This window comes from Ambystoma mexicanum, chromosome 11 (genome assembly GCF_040938575.1).
Source record: "Ambystoma mexicanum isolate Mex_15411 chromosome 11, UKY_AmexF1_1, whole genome shotgun sequence".
NCBI classification, from domain to species: Eukaryota; Metazoa; Chordata; class Amphibia; order Caudata; family Ambystomatidae; genus Ambystoma; species Ambystoma mexicanum.
This window is the reverse complement of record NC_090934.1, coordinates 185385790-185405537: the sequence shown is the minus strand read 5'-3', so window position 1 is coordinate 185405537 and position 19748 is coordinate 185385790. Positions and strand designations below refer to the sequence as shown.

At 46.5% G+C, this 19748-nt stretch overlaps 1 protein-coding gene across 25 annotated transcripts in view; it reads left to right on the top strand.

The window, feature by feature from the left end:
- Positions 1 to 19748, top strand: part of LOC138503201 (mucin-2-like) — a 1598433-nt gene that overhangs the window by 1034276 nt on the left and 544409 nt on the right. For 19 of the 25 annotated variants that reach the window (XM_069622776.1, XM_069622767.1, XM_069622768.1 and 16 more), the window contains 2 exons: positions 14787 to 14858; positions 15337 to 15405. The exons of 1 other annotated variant lie outside the window; for it this stretch is intronic. In XM_069622776.1, the coding sequence (XP_069478877.1) occupies positions 14787 to 14858; positions 15337 to 15405 (141 nt within the window). The remainder of the gene's footprint in view (positions 1 to 14786; positions 14859 to 15336; positions 15406 to 19748) is intronic. 5 more of the 25 variants (XM_069622774.1, XM_069622782.1, XM_069622775.1 and 2 more) reach the window with 2 other exon arrangements.

The following is a 19748-nucleotide window of genomic DNA, read 5'->3' as shown; positions in this document are numbered from 1 at the left end:
TTCTCAACCAACTGTCCTCATTTTGTTACTGATTGCTGCAACCCATTACATTACCTTCACCTAACCCATTGCTCACGTCTTCTGCTGTGTATGGATTCCAATGCACTTTCTTCACATTAAACTGCAAGGGCACTAGCATGTCGTTGGTACACTGTATCCATCCATCCATTCTCTCCTCTATTACTCTCTCTACTTGTGGTGTCCCACCGGGATCTAACCTATCCCCCTGGTTATTCAATATCTACATGGCTCCCTTGGCCCACAGGATCTCTACCTTTACCTCTAACTTTCAGTGTTATGCGGATGACACGCAGCTCTCTTTCAGGCTACCCTCGGCCTCCTCCTCCTCCTAGCTTATTCCTGACTGTCTATCTGCCGGTCAGTATTGGTTTGCTGCCAACGATCTTTGCCTGAAGGCCAGTCAGACAGAGATCGGAATCATTGGAAACCCTGCTCCCGCTTTACCTCTCTCATAATGGCCAACCTCCCTAGGCCCTGCGCCCTCACCTACCAATGGGGCAAAAAATCTAGGGATCATATCTCCTCTCACATCTCAGACATCTCCAAAAAGTCCCACTACCAACTGCACCTCGTGAGAGGTATTCTGCCTTTTCTCACTTTCCCCCAGAGACTCACCACCTCGCAAGCCCTGGATCTCTCCAGGCTGGACTATTGCAACAGTCTCTTTCTCAATCTTCCTACCTCTACTCTCTGTCCTCTACAACTCATCCAGAACAGAACTGCAAGACTTATCCTTGGCCTCAAGCCCAGGGACTGCATCTCTCTGGCGCTGAAATCCCTCCACTGGCTCCCCATGGCTGCAAGAATCAAGTTCAAGACCCTCTGCATAATCCACAAGGCTTTCTGGGGCCGGGGCATGCACTATCTACAATGCTCTCTTCGTAAATACTCTCCCTCTAGAGTCATCCACTCTTCCTCCTCCAATTCTCTGCAGGTGAGCCACTTTCACAAACAGTGATTTGGGGGTAGATCTCTATCCTCTGCAGGTGCCTCCCTCTGGAGCAGCCTCCCTGCCTCTCTCCGTCTTGAGCCGGAGCACCTTAAGTTCCGTAAACATCTCAAGACCTTACTCTTCTCTTCCTCCTTCTCTCTCCCTCTCCCCTGCTAAACTCTGTTCTTTTTCTCTCCACCCTCCTTCTCCTCCCTAACTCTGTTCAGTTTTTCTGACTGTTTGCCTGGTTCACCTCCAGAGCCTTACAGGTCCCAGGCCCCCGCCCCGGTCTTTTGTACTTGCCTCCGGGCCACTGCACTATGTTCAGCATTACTGCACTTTCAGATCACGCTCCATGACCGGGGAAACCTCTCTGCACTTGGCCCAGGGCCCTGCTGGACTGGACTCATTTGTTCCCACCAAGCCCACCTTCCTCGCACCTCTGTCTGTACGCATGCATGACCTAAATGTACCAGGACTAGTTAGTTTGTCTGTCCTGTCGGTTACATGTAATTATAATGAATCCAAAATAACTAATACCATAATAACGGATACCATAATAACGAATTCCCAAATAACAAATTCCTTTATCGTTGTTTTTGGGGGTTCCACCCTAAATCCCCCCCCCCCATTTTTTTCTTCTTAATACTTTTCCCCCAACCCCAAAACCACTATCCAACCCTAGCTTGGTCGCTACTGTAACACTTCATGCACTTGTACTAGGTGAAATGCCGTCAGGCCGAGTATGCAAGTTTTTCTGTCAATCACTCGGAAATGGCAAGGCCTAAGAGTGATTACTGTATTTCCTTGTTCCCTTCCCGCTTTGAAGCACTCCACCTGTGTATAAGCACTGTATAAATGAACAATAAAATAAGTAAAATTAATTAAATCAGTGTCATGATGTTCCCTTAAATAGGTTAGCTTGCACTCCAGTACTAGTGGAAGTGTGATGAGCCGGTACTCCTCACAGCCCCCAACTCCCCTTTTTCTTTTTTAAGCTACAACTGTATTTCAAAGTGACCCCCTTGTGCAGAGCTGGGGCCGAGGAGTAATGAACTGCACTTACTTAAACATCTTTTGCTGTTGGTGCAGCCTGACTGATGGGGCCAAGGGCTGACTCTGAGATGACCTCGGGCGATATGGGGCTATTGGCTTGAGTAAAGCGAGCTCAAAGACACCCTATGAGGCGGTTTGGCCAGGAGGCAGGTGGGAATGGCTGGCCATAGGATTAGCATGGCCTTAGGTAGTCAATGGACTGCAAGCTCAAATGGGCACAAGTGTCCCACAAAAGCAGATGGGGCAAATCGGCCCGCCCATGTTTCTCGCATTTGATGTAATCATTAAAACAATGTCAGAGAATCAGGAAGAACCCGCGACCTGCAGGGACACTCGGATTGCCTGCATTCCAGGGTCTTAGTAAACATCCCGTATTTATTTCCACGTGGTGCATTCCGTGAATTTCTTGCCTCCAGCTCCCCTGGATGCGTTGAAAAGCTATATTCCAAATCCCCAAATGGGTAGCCTGGGGGACTGGCTACATTATTTGAGGTCTTGGTCCTGTCAAGAACAAGTGTTGCCCCAAAGAAGGAAATGGCAGCCCTGTTATCGATTGACCTTGGAAAGTTGAAAGGTGGAGTAGGTCCTGCTTGCATTAGTGCCATTGACCGGAAGGGTTTGCACTGCACACAGGCAGGTCTTCTACAGCAGGCGTGTTAACAAAGTGAGCTAAATTAATGCATAATATATTGCATGCACGCACCTCTGCCTACACTCCGTGCTATTTTCCACTGTTATAGTCAGTGCATTTAAATTAAGGGTACAAATGGGCGTGCAACCTGAACTATGTTTTAAAGGTGTTTGCATGGGACGCACTGACTTTCGTGTACTGGAGTGTGAAGGAGACACAGGGCACACACAAGCATGCAATCAGCACAGTGTCAGTCTCCTAGTGTTGCACGGGCAGTACAGTAGAGCACCCATGTTAACGCAGGTACCAGTTCCTGCTAGGAGGATTTGAAGAGGAGGAGGGAGCGTGTGAAGAAGCAGGGTCGATCCTATCAAGGCAAGGCAGTACACAATTAGTGTGGAGTCCTCACCTGTATGACGTCGGACTGACTGTTCTCAGTACAGGCTCCAGGCATGACCCAGCCCCAGGGCCGCTCTCACAGCGCAGCAGGGGCCGCTGCTTGGCCCACCGCACAGAAAAAGGCTGCTGCCGGCCTCCAGTCAGGGTGCTTAGGCCACCACATCTGATGGACGGTCCGGACGGTGGACCAATAAGGTAACAGGCTCAAGGCAAGGGGCTCAGCTGGGCTGCACAGTGCACTGCAGCATTCCCTGATAGACTCACACCATGACCATCACGACAATCGGTCAAGACTCGAGGGGGCACTTATCATGTGGTGCTTCGTTCATGGCCTGCGACGTGGAGTGCAAATGCACAGGTGCCGGACCGTGCGCTGCCTGGTCTTCTGCTGCAGTCACGGCTGGTGCTATCACAGGCAAGTCAGTTAGTATACAATTAGTGTGGAGGTGTTAAAGCAACATTTTGCCACTCTAACATTTCCACATATAGGCAAGCGCCTAACCTTGCCTAGTGATAGCACCGGCCCTGCATAATGGCATTGTGTTTCTTTTATGAGCCTTTACCTTGGTTTAATAGCTGTCTTGGCTTTGCGCTTTAAGCAGAACAGCCGAAGTCTCACACCCAAAACCTGAGGCTTTTCAAATAAGCATATTGTGATTGGTGGTCACAGACATTTCTGTGCTCTAGGAGGGGGGGAGGGGTCTCTAAGAAGGGAGTGCAGCCTAAATGTTTGTGGTGGCCTAAAGAGCGTTGAGCGTGGCCTGAAAGGCTGACAAGTGTCATAGGCAAGGGTCGCCAGCCCCAAACCAAACATCATGGGGCAATACAAACATGTTTTTTGGGGCACGCCACATTACCTCACGTGGGGTTGTTTGCATCCACTCTGCATTGTGAAAATAAATGTGGCTCAAAATTTAAATAAATCGATGTCTGTAAACCCCCCCCCCCCGTATATGAACAATCAAGTGACTAAATAGCCTACATTCTGTACATAAATGCCCTATGGGTGGGAATGACATCAATGTGGGTTCTTGGTTGTTTTGCATAAAATCAAAGAGAATTTTTGAAGTATGGAAATGACCACAGACCTCTATATATGCCAACCACCTCTGTGAAAGTGACTGAAACACACAAGCCTTTTCCGTAGATAGTGCACTGTGTTTGGTGCTTATTTTATTTGCCACAACTCTCCGCTTAACAGTAAATAGTCTTTATCCACAAATATTATATTCCCATTTGGGCACCCTACACTTTCAGGTGTGAGGTTCCAGCCTGCTTGAACAAAGGAAAACGTATTATTTCCCCACAGGCTTCTTTTCACAGCTTGTACATGGGCTGTCCAGTCCCTGCAATTTTCAACTGGTGGGAGTCTACTGGTTCTTTAGTCTCCAAGCCTTCTGGTGCATGATGGAGGGAATCCCGGTGCTTGCGAGCCATGCACTTCCCTAGCTGGCCCAGCCCACTTAAAGCCCTGATATTTTTTGCACTGACACCATGCTATTTCAGATGGGCATGTGAGTGGCAGTAGAGTAGGGTGTAAGATATAGGAGAAGAATTGAAAGAGTGTGTAGAGGGTCATGGTAAGAGTGTAAGAGAGGGGTGAACGGTGGAGAGAGAGAGAAGTGAACGGTAGTGGGAGAGTAGTAGTGAAAAGTACAGAGAAGAGAGAGGTAGGAGTTGTAGAAGGGGAAGATTGGAGGGTGGAGAAAGTAGTTGTTGAGAAGTGATAGAGTTAAAGTAGAGAAGCGTGTGAGACGATCAGGATAGCAGAGGAAAGAGCTGGGAGGAGAGAAAGTGATAGGGAGGAAAGAGAGGGAGGTGAGAGTAGGATGTGCGAGGGTAAATGGGAAGAAAGAGGAGTAGGAGGTGGAAGGGGATAGAAGAGAAAGGAGACTTAAGATCAGGGAGAGGAGTGTACGCAAGTGAGAAGGGGAGAGTGAACGAGAGCAGGGGTTACCAATCATTAGTGTTCACACAAACCTTTGGCTATAGGGATCCTGGGTTAGGGTGCAGGGATCCCACTGGAGACTGAGGCAACATTTAGAACGAAGCAAACCCTTAGTTGAATTAGATGACAGCCTCAAAACCCTCGCCACAAAGAGTTTACAGAGTTGTTAGTAAAAACCCTTGAACCTTCTATCAGGCTTGTGAGTTTATTAAGACCATACTCACTGGCTCCCTTTAAGAGACAGAATCACCCTCAGATCCCTCGTTATCATCCACAAATGCCTCTCCAATGACGCCCCCAAATACTTGGCAGACAAGTTTTCTAAACACACTTCAACCAGACCAACCAGAACGCCATACTCACACTACCTATCTGTCCCCAAATTCTCCCTAAAAAAAGCAGGTGGCTCCAGCTTCCCGGTCCTAGCCGCCAAATTATGGAACGCTATTCCGCTGACCCCTCCTTTTGGACTTTTAGAGCCAAAACAAAATCTTGGCTCGCCAACAAGAATTCCACCGCCATCTGACACTCTTCTTAAATGTACTTGTCTCCTTGTCGACCATCATGTAACCCCGTCAACCGCACTTACTGTTATTTTACTGTATGTCTATACTATGCTGTAACCTCCCCTCAGTCTCCGGCGCCCAGTTACCCCAGGGTCGGTGCGCGGTATAAATAAAGAAACTAAACTAAACTAAACAATAATTACTACATTACCTCAGAAAATGACAATAATTTGATACAATAATAATGTGCAAATAATAACTTGTATAAGCATTCCTAATTCATTGAACTGGGCGTTGATAACAGCGTTGGAAAATTTGATCATTTGATCTATGCTCTTGTTCCAGGATTTAATATATTCTATAAAAGTGGTTCTACGAATTGATGTGTGAGATGTAACAATGTACAATTAGACATCGCAGATTGAATGCATGTACTACAATAGGTTTTTACTTGTCATTTTATGTGGTTTAATGTCAATAATAATGTGTCATGAATTGTGTAATAAAATTGAGAATAATTTTTCATATCCAGTATATTTGATATTGAGCACAGGTCTATTTTGTTCAGGATCTGCTCTGGGTCACCTCGCGTGTATGGTAGTTATTGACACTTTTAGCATAGCTTTCCTTTGGTTTACTAATATTGTGTACCCCACAGGGTAGGAAGGCTTCTTGTCCCTGTCAGTGTGGCTACCCGTTAGAGATTAGTGTCTTCATTATGTCATGTCATGTTATGTGAGTGTGCTTTTATAATGTGCCAAATCGGTGTTGTAGAATCAGAACGGCCAGGCTTTTCCGTGGAGTGACGTGCTATGCCCACGTTGGGCTTATCCAGACAAAGAATGCTGGAAGAAAGAAAATAAGCAAAATAAGGGGATAGGAAAGCACGAAATAGATAAATGGTACAAATGGAGGGAGAGATGCAGAGTCGGGGTTTTTTTTGTGATATGTGTGTGTGTCAGTCTTGTTAGGTGGACCATGGCACTGCAAAGGAGGCAGATATGTCCTATAGTGTTATGATAATTTTGTTATGGTTCATAGTCAGATTTGAAGAATTATAAGTTAGCCACAATGTTAACAGTAAATCCGCCGGTGGAATTAGCACATGGCGGAAATAGCATCATGCAGCAAATGGAAAGTCTGACGGTGGCCATCTTTAAAAAACAACCTATCCTGAATGTCCCATTTCCTGAAGTCATCCGAACACACAGCTGGTGGTAAAAATGTACACACAAATGTATATACTGTCTTACAGACCTGCCCAAACCACTAACCTTTGTAAATATGCTGTAATGTATATAATATTAGTAATGTTTATAATGTCATTATCTGTAACGCTATTCGATTGATCTGTTTGTGATATGTTGGCTACTATGTAACTGGCCAAGTGCTTGGATGTCCCAGGACAAAGACAAGTCAAAGTCCCCGAAATGTGGCAGAAGAAACAAAACCTCAGCAAGGCAGAACTGCAGGTCCTCACTGACGAGGTTGTCACCAATGAAGTGAAGGTTTTGGGGGAATGCAGAGAAGGACATCAGCCTAGAGGAAGAATGCCATCTGGGCCACAATATGGGACAAGGTGGTGGCACGAGGCACAGTACCACATGACAGCGAGGACTGCCGGGGGAGGTGGAATGGCCTCAAGGCCAGGGTCCGCAGCATCCTGTTAAACTACTGGGGTAGACAGCTGCCACAGGAAGCAGCACTGTACAGCCACTTACCATGACGCCATGGGAGGAAACAGCAGCATCCTCCACATGGAAGGGTATCAGGTAATATTATCCCCACCCGTAATATCGCCATATATATGGTCGTCAGGAGCAGCCATAGGCAATATTATTAGTGGGGATAATTTTTGGGGTAAATGGGACCAGGGAGCAGGAGTTGCAGGGGTGTCCCCCTGCTACTTTTAAAATAATATTGGAGTTGCAGGGGTGTCCTCCGCAGGGTCAGTGGGTTAATAATGGCGCATAAATATGGCGCCATTCTTCTATGGCGATATTTTTGCGGGGATGTTAACACATGGAAACTATGGAAGGCATTCAAGGCGTAGGAGGGGCCATGTGGCTGATGAGTATGTATGCCATTTCTCCCAATACAATGCAAAAACCCTATCCCATACATTTGTCTCCCAGCACAGATGGGCACAAGGTAGAGTGGAATCGGGGAATGCTTACCAAATGGGTACAGTGGCATGGCACGGCATCAACATGCTTGTGGAATGAAAGGGGTACAGTGTGCAAATATATAGCGACCATTGTGTAACTGCACATGTGACCCCTTGAAATCATGAGACACACCCGATAGGGCAGGCCATGGCCAAGTGCCAAAGTGAACCCCCTACGCACTCACATCCATCACTGAAATACCCAAAAGGCAGTCAGCCCACACAGGAAGCACCAATACCAACGACTTACCCAATACATGTAAATTCCATTTGTGCAAGCCATCCTCCAATGAGGCCATGTTTATTTGGTGGGGACTGTCTACTGACCCACACCCATATTGCTGCAGCAGTGCCTTCTACCTGACAACCTATTCTGCCCATGTCCCCTGGCCACCCCACTGCCCAATGCACAGGTGCCACTTATCACCAACACCATGTCACACAACATAATGCCCCTACATCCTGCAAGGTGTTTGTGCCTGCAGTACGTTAAACCACAGTGAAACCAAGTGTCTGGGATCAGCATGCATCATAGTGCATGAGTGCCTTGCAATACAATGTACAAGTATGCATGATGACTGCATATCATTCATCAACCAACAGGTGCACAGTCTACTCAGGGAGACGATTCTGGTTCAACCACATGCCAGGGTGCATCCACTGGCCCAAGCACTTCTACCTTCACCCTGCTGTCATGTTAAGAGCAGGAAGACAAGCAGCCACACTGCAACTGTTGCAACAAGTGTGCCACGGACTCCTCCTCCTGCATTGAATATGCCACTGCTGGCCCACCTCAAGATGCCAGTACAGCTGCAGGAGCTGCAACCCCACCAGCTGCAGAGGCCACCCTTGTGGAGACACTTGGAGCCATATGCCATCACAGCCACCCATGCGGTGACACGTGCACCTACCCATGTCCCCCCTGACTCCCCAATCTCAGCGGAGTCATTGATCCAATGCCATCAGCATTGTCACTCTGACAGTGAGCGATGATGATGGCATTGGACCAGTGGATGCAGGCAGTAAGGGGTTCAGGTCCCTTTGCCTCAGCCCCAGCCCTCTATATAACCCTGAGAGTGTGCCACAGCATTCGCTAGATGCCATCTGGAGGGAACTGAACACCATAGAGCAACACCAGGTGCAAATTGAAAATATTACCGAACTGCAACTACAGCATATGCAGGCAATCAGTGATTCAGTGCAGGGCTCATCCCACAGGAATGCCAGGTCCATGGACCGGCAGTGCCACCATCTGTCAGTGGCAACTGCTGCCAGTACTGTTGTGGGCTAGAGGGTGAGGGAGCTGACAGAGGCCAAATCCGCTTTTACAGAAAACGCGCAGAGCACCATGTCCCTGATCCTCCAACATAATCGTGGCTAGAAGTCAGAGTCTTCCACCTCTGTCGCCTCCATGGATGGCTTACTGACTGGCAGCACCTGTCGCTGCTCCCAGAGGAATGTGGCCTGCTCACAGACTGAACAAGCAGCCATGCCCAAGAGGGCACTGCATTACACTGATTCAGAGTTGGCATTTATGCCAGGCACAAGGGAGGTGGGAGGGGATGGTGTTGGGGATTAAGGGAGGTGGAAGGGCATGGTGTTGGGGATTAAGGGAGATGGAAGGGCATGGTTTTGGGAATTGAGGGAAGTGGGTAGGCATGGTGTTCGGGGTTGGGGGTGTTGGGAGGACATGGTGTTGGGGATTAAGGGAGATGAGAGGAAATGGTTTTGGGGATTGAGGGAGATAGAAGGGCGTAGTTTTGGGGATTGAGGGAGGTGGGAGGGCAACAGTGTTGAGGTCTGATACTGCACAGGTCACCTGGCCCCAGGTCACTGCCCACCCAGTTGCACACCTGCACTGCCTCCTGGCAGCACTTACACTTGGGTCTGTATCTGCAACCCTACAGTCTCTTTACCTGCACTTATCAGGCACTTGTCTGCACTTAACCCTTGCACCTGCTGGCCGCACTACTTGTTTTTGATCCTGTGTTCTGCACTTGCCCTTCCTCCCCTTCTCCTGGCACTTTTCCCCTCCCCTCACCCTTGCACTTGCGCAATCTCAATGTCACTAGGCCTAGTAAGATCGTTGTCTTTGTCCTCCCTTTATTTCCCCTCCCTTGCCTCGTCGTGCCTTGAAACACTTGTGTATAGGCGCGTTATAAATGTCATATCATATCATTGAGGGAGGTGATAGGGCATAGCGTTGTGGTTTAAGGAAGGTGGAAGAGCGTGGTGTTGTGGATTGAGGGAAATGTAAGGGCATTTTATTGGGGATTGAGGGATGTGGGAGGGCATGGTGTTGTGGATTGAGGAAAGTTGAAGAGCCTGGTGTTGGGGATGGAGGGAGGTGGGAAGGCATGTTGGTGTGGATTGAGGGAGTTGGGAGGGCATGGCGTTGTGGATTAAGGAAGTGGGAGAGCATGGTGTTGTGGATTGAGGGAAGTGGAAGGGCATGGTGTTGTGGATTAAGGAAGGTGGGAGAGCATGGTGTTGTGGATTGAGGGAAGTTGAAGAGCCTGGTGTTGGGGATGGAGGGAGGTGGGAAGGCATGTTGTTGGGGATTGAGGGAGTTGGGAGGGCATGGCGTTGTGGATGAAGGAAGTGGGAGAGCATGGTGTTGTGGATTGAGGGAAGTGGAAGGGCATGGTGTTGGGGATTGAGGGAGGTGGGAAGGAATGGTGTTAGGGGTTGAGGGAGGTGGGAGGGCATGGTGTTGGGGATTGAGGGAGGTGGGCGGGCATGGTGTTTGGGATTGAGGGAGGTCGGAGGGCATGGTGTTGAGGATTGAGGGAGGTGGGAGGCTATGGCTGTTTTGCTCAGTACAAAATAAATCACATTTAAACTTGATCGAATGTGAGGACAATTTTTGAGTGAGAATGAACAATTTAAGACGTGGCTATGCACAAATGAGTGATGTTGGTGCAAAGAAATGTGACTAAAAGAAATTGTCTATGGGTTTTTGCCGCACCAGACAGCCGTCCCTGCTTTCATCACGCCCTCTGCTTGGCAGAGTTTCATCAGCAGAATATATGTAATTGTCCTCTGGGGGAGGCATGTCGATATCTGAGGGCAGGGGGACATGTCACCTGATTTACATGTTGTGCAGTATGGCAGGCACAGACTACAAAGATTTTCCCAACTTTCTTCGGCCTGTACATCAGGGTCATACCGGTCAGGTGGAGACACAGGAAATAGTAGATCATGGTCCTGATGTGTGCCTCATTGTAGGCCACCTCCTGTGATGTGCATGGATTGTGCACAGGTGTCATATGTCATGGTAGCTGTTGGTATCCAGAGTCACCTGCAAGGTCAAAAGGCACTGGTGGCAGTAACAGAAACATGATGATGTGGGGCATTTGTCCATGGCATGCCGAGCAACACTCTCTTGATGGAGTTAGAGCGCATTGCTGAACATCATGGTCATGTATCCCTACATTAATTTATGTGGCATGAACTTCAGGGGAAATATGCAATGTCATTTTGGGATTCCCCTTTCACACGTCACTAAACCACCAGTTGAAACATTCATACACTATGACAAGGATAACAATGTATATGCTGTCTATGGTAGTCCTGTGCGGTGCATGTGGCCTTAAGGTTATATGGTTTTAGTTGTGTATTTTTATGATTGTGTGCGTCATGTGGAATGACATTCATGGTTTACAGCTTACATTCCGGCACGGTCCGATAGTGTTGCGTTATCATTGTGCAGTAGAAAACTCTGCTATTGCCTGTCTAGGTATGGTTTCCCTATGCATTGTGGTACAAGTAATTCTCTCTTGGTGGATAACTTACTTGCTATAGTATTATGCTTTTCTGTCATGCTACAGAATTGACCTGCAGGATCTATCCCAGTGTGGTGGCATCTGTAACATGCTGGGTGTGGGGGCAGGTCCTGCATGCCCATGGCTGTGACAGGGCATGCATTGATTTGTCATTGTGATGGGTGCCTGCAGACCCTTTCAGGGCCAATTTCACTTGTGGTGCAAGTGTGTAATTAGTGTTGTCCCTTTTACTTACTCAGTATCCATGTCAGTTGCCCTCTGCGGCTCTCCATGTGGGCAGGCAGTGTGCTGTTACAGAGGACCATTGCGTCATGGCTGGAACCATGAATGAGGGCGCAGCACTGTGTGATGGTCAGGTCTGCATCACAGGTCAGGGAATGGTACTGATTCCTGTTCGTTATACATCAACAGCTGCTTGGGGGTCGACCAAGGCCACATAGGAGCATATCAGTGCTGCAGTATGTTGGGCATGTGGGCTGCCAAGTAAAATCACACCTTTGTGGCATTTATCCCTGTTGGTGGGCAGGGAGATGTGCTGGGGTAGATGCTGCATTTGTGCATCCAGCACCTGCCCAAGCACAATTGAAATGGGAGCTGTGTCGCGCCATGCAGGATGCCCACAGTGTGTTGGTAGGTGGCTGTGGCAAGTAAGTGCAGCACTGACACAAACCTGAGCAGCGGGGATAAAGCAGTTTGGATGATTATTCTGCTCTGGATGTCATCCTGGATCAGGGAGAGTAGCTGAGGAATAGTCTCCCTGTTGAACCTGTACAGAATTATGACCCGACCATCTGCTAATGCTCAGGGTGATGGCCTGACTCGGGGAATGGCAGCTAGCCTTGCATGGCATCGCCTCTGCCTCTCTGCTCCATGTGATCTTTGGTGCTGTTCCTGCCTCTGCACCTCAATGTACAGCAGGAGATGCTGCATTTCCAGGTTGTCGACTCCTTTTAGGTGAAGGTAACACACTGTGTTTTTGGCAGAATTGGCACCCATTATTGACGGTATTTTGGCAGTATTTGAACTTGTAATATTGCAGAATTAAAGTTTTCGATTAGGGCGCAATTTTGTGCCACCGGAAAAACCGCTGGCCTGATTCCGCAGATTTTTGGTGGAAAATCAGCTGGTGTTAATTCTGCGGGCACCGAGTTAATGGAAATCCCTAATTTGACAGAGTGGTTAAAGTGGCGGTAATTCAGTTACCACCACTTTTACTGCTTACGGTCCGACTTGTAATGAGGTCCCTTTTAAAGCAAAGTCATATTAGGCAGTCTAAGATCCTTTTTAACAGTATTGCTTTTTTTGGAAGCACCTGATGTTGGTAACAGCAATTTGTAGTCCTCTATGTGTAATATCATTCCAAATCTCAACAGCACAGCATTCAGTTCTCCATTGTGATACTCAGTCTGTGGAGAGTAGCACTGGGCGTTCATAAAAAGCAATCCAAGTCCACTGTGGGATAAAGTGCTGCCGTCACTTATCTGAAGAAAAAAAGAACTTATAACACTTCTAGCCAAGGGGCTTAATGAGGTGTTAAACACCAATGTCTTTTGCTGCAAAGATTGCATACAGGGATTCTTACTTTGATTTTTAAGGCCAACGAGTGTACCTTGCCCCCACATACAATTAAGTTTGTGATTTTCCTTCTGCCTGGACCCTGCTAACCATTTATCCCGAGTCCCCAGTTTACCATTTCGCATTTGAATGGCGTGGCAGCTAATCATTTGTATTTCATTCATGTAAACCGATTTTCCAGTAATGTATCTCCTATGTATAAGGACCGTATCACTTTGATCAATGCTCGAGCCCCCTCTTTGAAGAGAACGCTTAATGGTACCATTACTGATCCACCATTCTGGAGAGCGATTGTGGGATTGTGGCCCACTTTGTTAGTACCAGCAGTGAGGTGGGAACACACAGCAGTGGGGTCTGCATGGCATTAAGAGGTGTGTGTATGGCTGAGCTGCACCTTCCAGCGTTTAATGTGACTAGTCTGCGGCGCTTTAAACCACTCCTGGTCCTCATATCTCATACTGTCAGCAAAAGGGGGTACAAACTAAATGTTTCCTTATTTGCCTCAATTTACTTTTATAGCTAGAGGTTTATTCTCTCACATTCATCATTTACGCCAACATTTTTCTAAACAAATGTACAACACAGGCCAAAATATTTCAGGCGTTCCCAGGCTTCGGCCATTACAAAAAAATAAAGCAGAATCCACCACAAATTGCACAACCTCACCTCTTGATAGTTGACCCCATGCACATTTAACAATGTCAAGGTTCCTAATTCTCCTTGGCAGAAACCATTTATGGTGCTTATTTACAAGTCCCCCTTCGCCAATATCCATATGTCTAACTGGTAATAAACATGGAAGTCAGGCTGCTACTAAAACACTACAAATCTAGTAGGTTCATAAAATAATAAAACACAAAATGTTCATTCATGTCAAGTGGCTACATTGCTGCCAGGGTGTGAATCTAAAAGGAAGAAGGCTGATTTCATTTCTATAAGTCACATCCTCCCTGGTGGGGTATGTGGGTCACCAACACATGCTTCCCACAAGAGACGTTACATAAAAAATTATGAACATCTGCTTATTTTTTCTAACGCAATGCTTTACTGCTATCATTGTCTCTCTCATATAGAATTTGCACATTGGCATTTCTAAAGTACAGTGTTTTACATATTGCACAGTGTTTCAGTAGGAATATGGTCCCTGATGTGTTCCCCTTTGCATGATTAGAGCTTACGCAATTTATACTTGGAACTGTTTCAATTTTAATTGGCTGACCCCTTATTTTGTGCATTAATGTATTTCTTAATTCATGAGTACATACCAAATAATGTTTTCAATGTGTGTGCCTTTATTGATTGTCATGGGTGTGTTTGGAAATATATCTTTCTCCAGTAGTATTTCATAAATGGAATAATGAAGCAAGAATAGGTGGGAGGGCCAGGAGTCACATCAAGCTCCATAGATATTACAGGGAATTATATGCAGCATTGAGTGATGGTCACAGCCCTGCGGCAGTTATTATTTACAGGTGCATCTGTCTTGCATTTCCTTATCCGTCAAGTGTGTCTCGCTCATGCTGCGCCAAGGTAGTGAGTGTCCCTAATAATGTGTGGCCAGCTTGCTCCACTCACACCCCTAGCTCACTCTATCTTCCTCTGATTCACATATATTTGATGGTCACTATCAAAGCTACCTCTTCCCAAAATCAATTTGGCAATTGATCTATGAGGTTTTATGGAAGAGATATAATGGTGATAGATAAATGTTCTCAAGGTGTATTCTAACTGGGGTACTAATGTGTGGCTATTTTACCATTTCTAAAGCATCACCAATAACGACGACAGCAATGGAGATGACATCACGAAGACTAATAGAAACTACAGCATCAAATCCAGGTAACAACAGATTACCCTTCATAATTATCCTGATAGTTCATGGTGGCAGAGATGTAAATGATGGAGGGAGGAGGCAGTGGTGCGGGTAAGACGAGAGATGTATTGGGCTTTGGAGCCACTGAGAGGGTTACGCACGGAGCGACTGGGAACATGGAGCAATGGCTGGATACTCAGAGGTGGATGGAATAGTGGTGGAACTGTTATGGCATAGCTGGAGGAGGATATAGGATCAAAAGGATCATGCTGTCTCTGGTCGAGTTATAGAAGAGTGGACTGTTGGAGGTCAGTGAACGGAAAGAAACAGCGAGAGGATGGGAAGTTAAAGGAGGGTGGTGTAGGGTCATAAAGAGGTGTGGATGGATGGATAGATATGAATAAATGGTCAGAGGGTGAGGCGTTTCAAATGGTGCATCGATGTAAGAGCAGATGATTGGCAGAAACAATTAAATAACATTGATAATATGGTTGTTTATGACGGCGACATCAGCAGTATTTGAGTTAACAGCAGAAACAACACAAGCACCAACGACAGCAGAACCATCAACAGGTAACTGCAAGTTCCATCAGATTATACTTTGTAAGGATGATTATTGTTTATGGTGCTTGGAACTGTAAACGCTGGGTGCTGGAGACAGCATATTATATATGGGTGGTGGGCTTTGATCTTAGTATGGAAGTGAAGTCAGTTTGATAGCTAAAGGTGAGAGGCTTGATGAGCCTATGACCAAATCAATAGTGGAGACAATGATGGGTTAACAAAGAGAAGCAGTGGGAGGCTTTACAAAGATGAACAAATGAAGGAATGGACAGATGGCCGCAAATAGATGGATATGCCATGAATTGATCTACAAAGACAAGGATAGATGTGGATGAATGGGTCTAAGGAGGTAGTGGCAATGCATTGATGGTCACAACTGGAACGCATATTGGGCAGATTTGAGAAAATCAAGAGCAGTACCAACACTAATGAAACCGGATATGAGAAATGAGAGCGCTTCATCCCTGCCCTGAAACCCATCCACTGACCAGAAACAAACTTAGATCACTCTGTCTGTCTGAAATATCAGTCCTGTAATATGCACAATGCACATCATCATATGATCATGCAATATAATAAAAGGCCAGATGTATGTTTGTCCAATGCAGCCATTCGCTGTAGAGAATTCCGTTTTGAGTTTTGTAACCGCTAGAGGGAGCTGTTGCCGTAGGAAATAAGCTGTTGCCTTAGGAAATATATGAGGCCAGATGTATGTTTGTCCGATGCAGTCATATTAACACTCTGAACATATCTCTCCTCACGCACTCTGGCCCGTATACACAGGTTTCCACACTAGTGTTATAAATAAATAACCTGCAGGACTCCTGATGCTGAAAGTTACTGTGTCATTTTCTATCACTTTAAACAAGTATATTCTTGATAACATAGCTGGACCAAGACGGAAGGAATAGGACGATTCATCAATAGCATCCTGTGCCTAAACCACACCCAAGCTCCAACAGACCCATGCCACGATAGATAGCAAGGGAATAGGGAGCACCCAACATCAGCTCCTACACCAAAGGGAGAAGAAATAGACATACGCATTCACATTATACAAAGCTCATTAGGATACAGCTGGGAGCGTGTCGCGCCACACACAAGCAATCTACTAAACAATAGTATTTAAGGAAGACAGTCCATGACAGACCAAAGGACTAACTGAGAGATAGCCATGGAATACACAGGAAAACCAAGACGGAAGTACTAGGACGACTCTCCAATAGCACCCTGGCCATGAACCACACCAAGCTCCAACAGACCCATGTCACGATAGACAGCAAGGGAATAGGGGGCACCCAGCCTATGCTCCTTCACCAAAGGAAGAAGAAATAGACATAGGCATTCACATTATGCAAAGCTCATTAGGTTACAGCATCGAGCGCACCGTGCCCCCTCACACACTCCACAGACAGACTGCCAATATAGGATTCAGCAACAACCCCACCCACAGGAATACTACTTAAATGTAACAAGATGTTTCAGAACCAGGATACAGACCACACACCGCCCGCACTTCACCACACTGCATCAACAACAAACAAACAACACATAAACGGCACCTACAGCACACAGGGTCTCGCCTGGTCCAAAACTCGCACCAAAGCTCAGCGCACGGTGTATACCCAGCTGAAGCCGCCAACAGCACACCACTTCTCCCACCCTCCTGCTCCCCCTCCACCGGACTAACCTATCCGCAACCCATTCTTGTTTACAGATCCGCCAGAGTGCCCAGGGACCAACTCCGTTGGTGATGGTGCACTATACAAATACCATTAACATTAACATAACAAACTGATCCCAATTTTAGGGTTTGTCTCTGTTTGAAGGAAGCACAAAAGCCCTTCACAGATTTTGCATTTTAGGAGACAAGAAGAGTTATTCATAATTCTCAAAGAGAGCCTGACCACTTCTACCTTTACAAATGGGGCAAGTCAAAGCAGCAACCAGCCCCTTTTTCCCACACCTACAGAGATGCATTTTCTATTTATGAAAGAACGAGTGGTATGTGCGTGACAAGAACGTGGGAGGTTTCCTTAATAGTTTGCGTTGCATCTGAAAGGTCTACTGCTATCATCATATGGATATGGTCATGACAAGTGGAAAACACATAAGGCAGCAGAACATGCATTACACTTGGACCCCTCCCTTGTTGCAATCCTCACTTATGATGCTTACGATGATCCTGCCGCGACCCAGGTCCACCTGATATTTTCGTTCTGTGAAACAGCTGGGGTGCAGCTGGGTCATGTCTATTTCACAAGCTTCCAGCCCACAGTTGGTATGCAGTGGAGAAAGGGGAGGAGAATTGGTGGACTGCTGGCCCCTAAAAGATCCGGCAAAGCCGAAAGTTTCAAAGGACCACGTTGACCTCTCTATAGAAGCAGCATGCACATTTCAGTGCTAGGGGATGGGGCGTTTCGTGGACGGTCTTAAGGAATGTGACATCATGAGAAGGAAATGCACAGGACCTGGGAAGAATGCGGGCAGGCTGGTTAAATAGACTTTCCCACCAGGTAGGTAGTGTAGTGGTTCTGCTCCGAATTTTCTGAAGGTTTCTCTAGTGGCCATGCAGTCCTGGTCTCTGCAGTATGAATGCTGAATGGAGGCAGAATATGTGATCCCTTTCCTGTTCCTCAGACAGGGAACATTTCAGAGAATCTCGGCACAGACCTGCATACTCCAGGCGTAGGAGCAGGAGTAGCTTGTGGCATGTGTGGAGCAGGCATTACAAGGAAACTCTGTGACCAGTGCCCTCCTTCCACATTCATCATAGGGGATCCACTTTCTCCATCCAAGCACCCACCATATAAAACTCTATCCCTTCTAGCATTGAGGACCACCTCACCTTCCGTAAGGCATTCAAGACAAGGATTCCCTTCTGCATCTTGACAGACCTAGTTCAACTCATGGGTGAACAATCACCCCCAGAAAGGCAGGTAGGGGCTTTGATGAATCATTTGAGGAGACAACAAGACAATACTGAGTACTGAACCAGCACAGGAAGGCTTCCATTTGATCCGCATGATATGATCTGCATTAATTCATAGCAATTCCACACCAACCATGACTCCCGAGTACGTATCGCACTCAATCTCAATATAAGATAGCCATGCCCCTCCCGGGGTCTCACCACCCACCTGCATACATCTGCAACAATCCACTACTCGTACTCACATTGCACATGAACTCTTTCACTCAAATGCAGCTAAGTCCCACGACAAAATGTGCTCTAGCTGGGTACATAGTCAGTCTCCTTGACTCGCCTACTCTCCAGACAGCCCATTTCAGCACCCATCCACTAGCCAAATCTCCATGGGTCGCTAGCAAGGACTTAGCTGTACATACCTACCGTCATACTTGCGAAAATTAGTACACGCATTCTAAAATCCTCTTATCAATTCTCATACCTTGGACTTCAGTCCACCAAGGGCCGTCACCCACAGTGCTTTGAAGCCATACCAATGGCACTAGGCTCTATACAAATGTCATATATATATATATATATTTTTATTTGTATTCGGTTTAAGAAAACCTTTACAAACAGAAACTAATACAAACAGGTATAAAATACAGAAAAAACATTATTATTATATATTTTTTTTAATCCAAGTACTTAAATCAGAATATCATAGTTTAAAACAATAGAACATAACGATCAAAGCTGAAAAACAAGTTTTCATAAAATAATTGATGAGAAAAAGCAAGCCATTTCACCAACTTAAGTGTCGTTTGTCAAGGTGGAGTCATCAGGCCACATATATAGGTTAAAAATTTGATAATTGCCAGTTTTAGGGGCTTGGATTTCCTGTGTAACATTTCCCACCAGACTGTATCAAGATCGACGTTCTCAGGGTTGATGACAAATTTAAGGCGTTAATGGCATCACATTCTAATAGAAGGTGTCTCAAAGTTTCCCTTTCGAAAGCATTTTTGCAGAAACGACAGGGAATATGTTTACCTTTGTCACGTTCTCCAATTTCCAGGATTTCCCCAGTCATTAGGGCATTGAAACGAAATCTCAGGTATGCGATACGCCAAATATGATCTGGAAATTTTATGAGATTTGAGATATGATTCGTGATTTCCCATGAGGTTCCCGTAAGGAACTAAATGGTGATAGATCTTTGATGCTTGCACACTCTCAATCGTGGATGCCCAATCTTTATACTGATACCCAGCTCATCTTCAGGCTACCCTCAGCCTCCTCCTCTCCTTCCCTCATCTCCGACTGTCTGTCTGCTATCCATGAATGGTGCGCCGCCAATGACCTCTGCCTCAACGCCAGTAAGACTGAGATTCTACTCATCGGCACACCCACTCCCTCCTTCCCTGCAGCTCTCTGGCCGGCC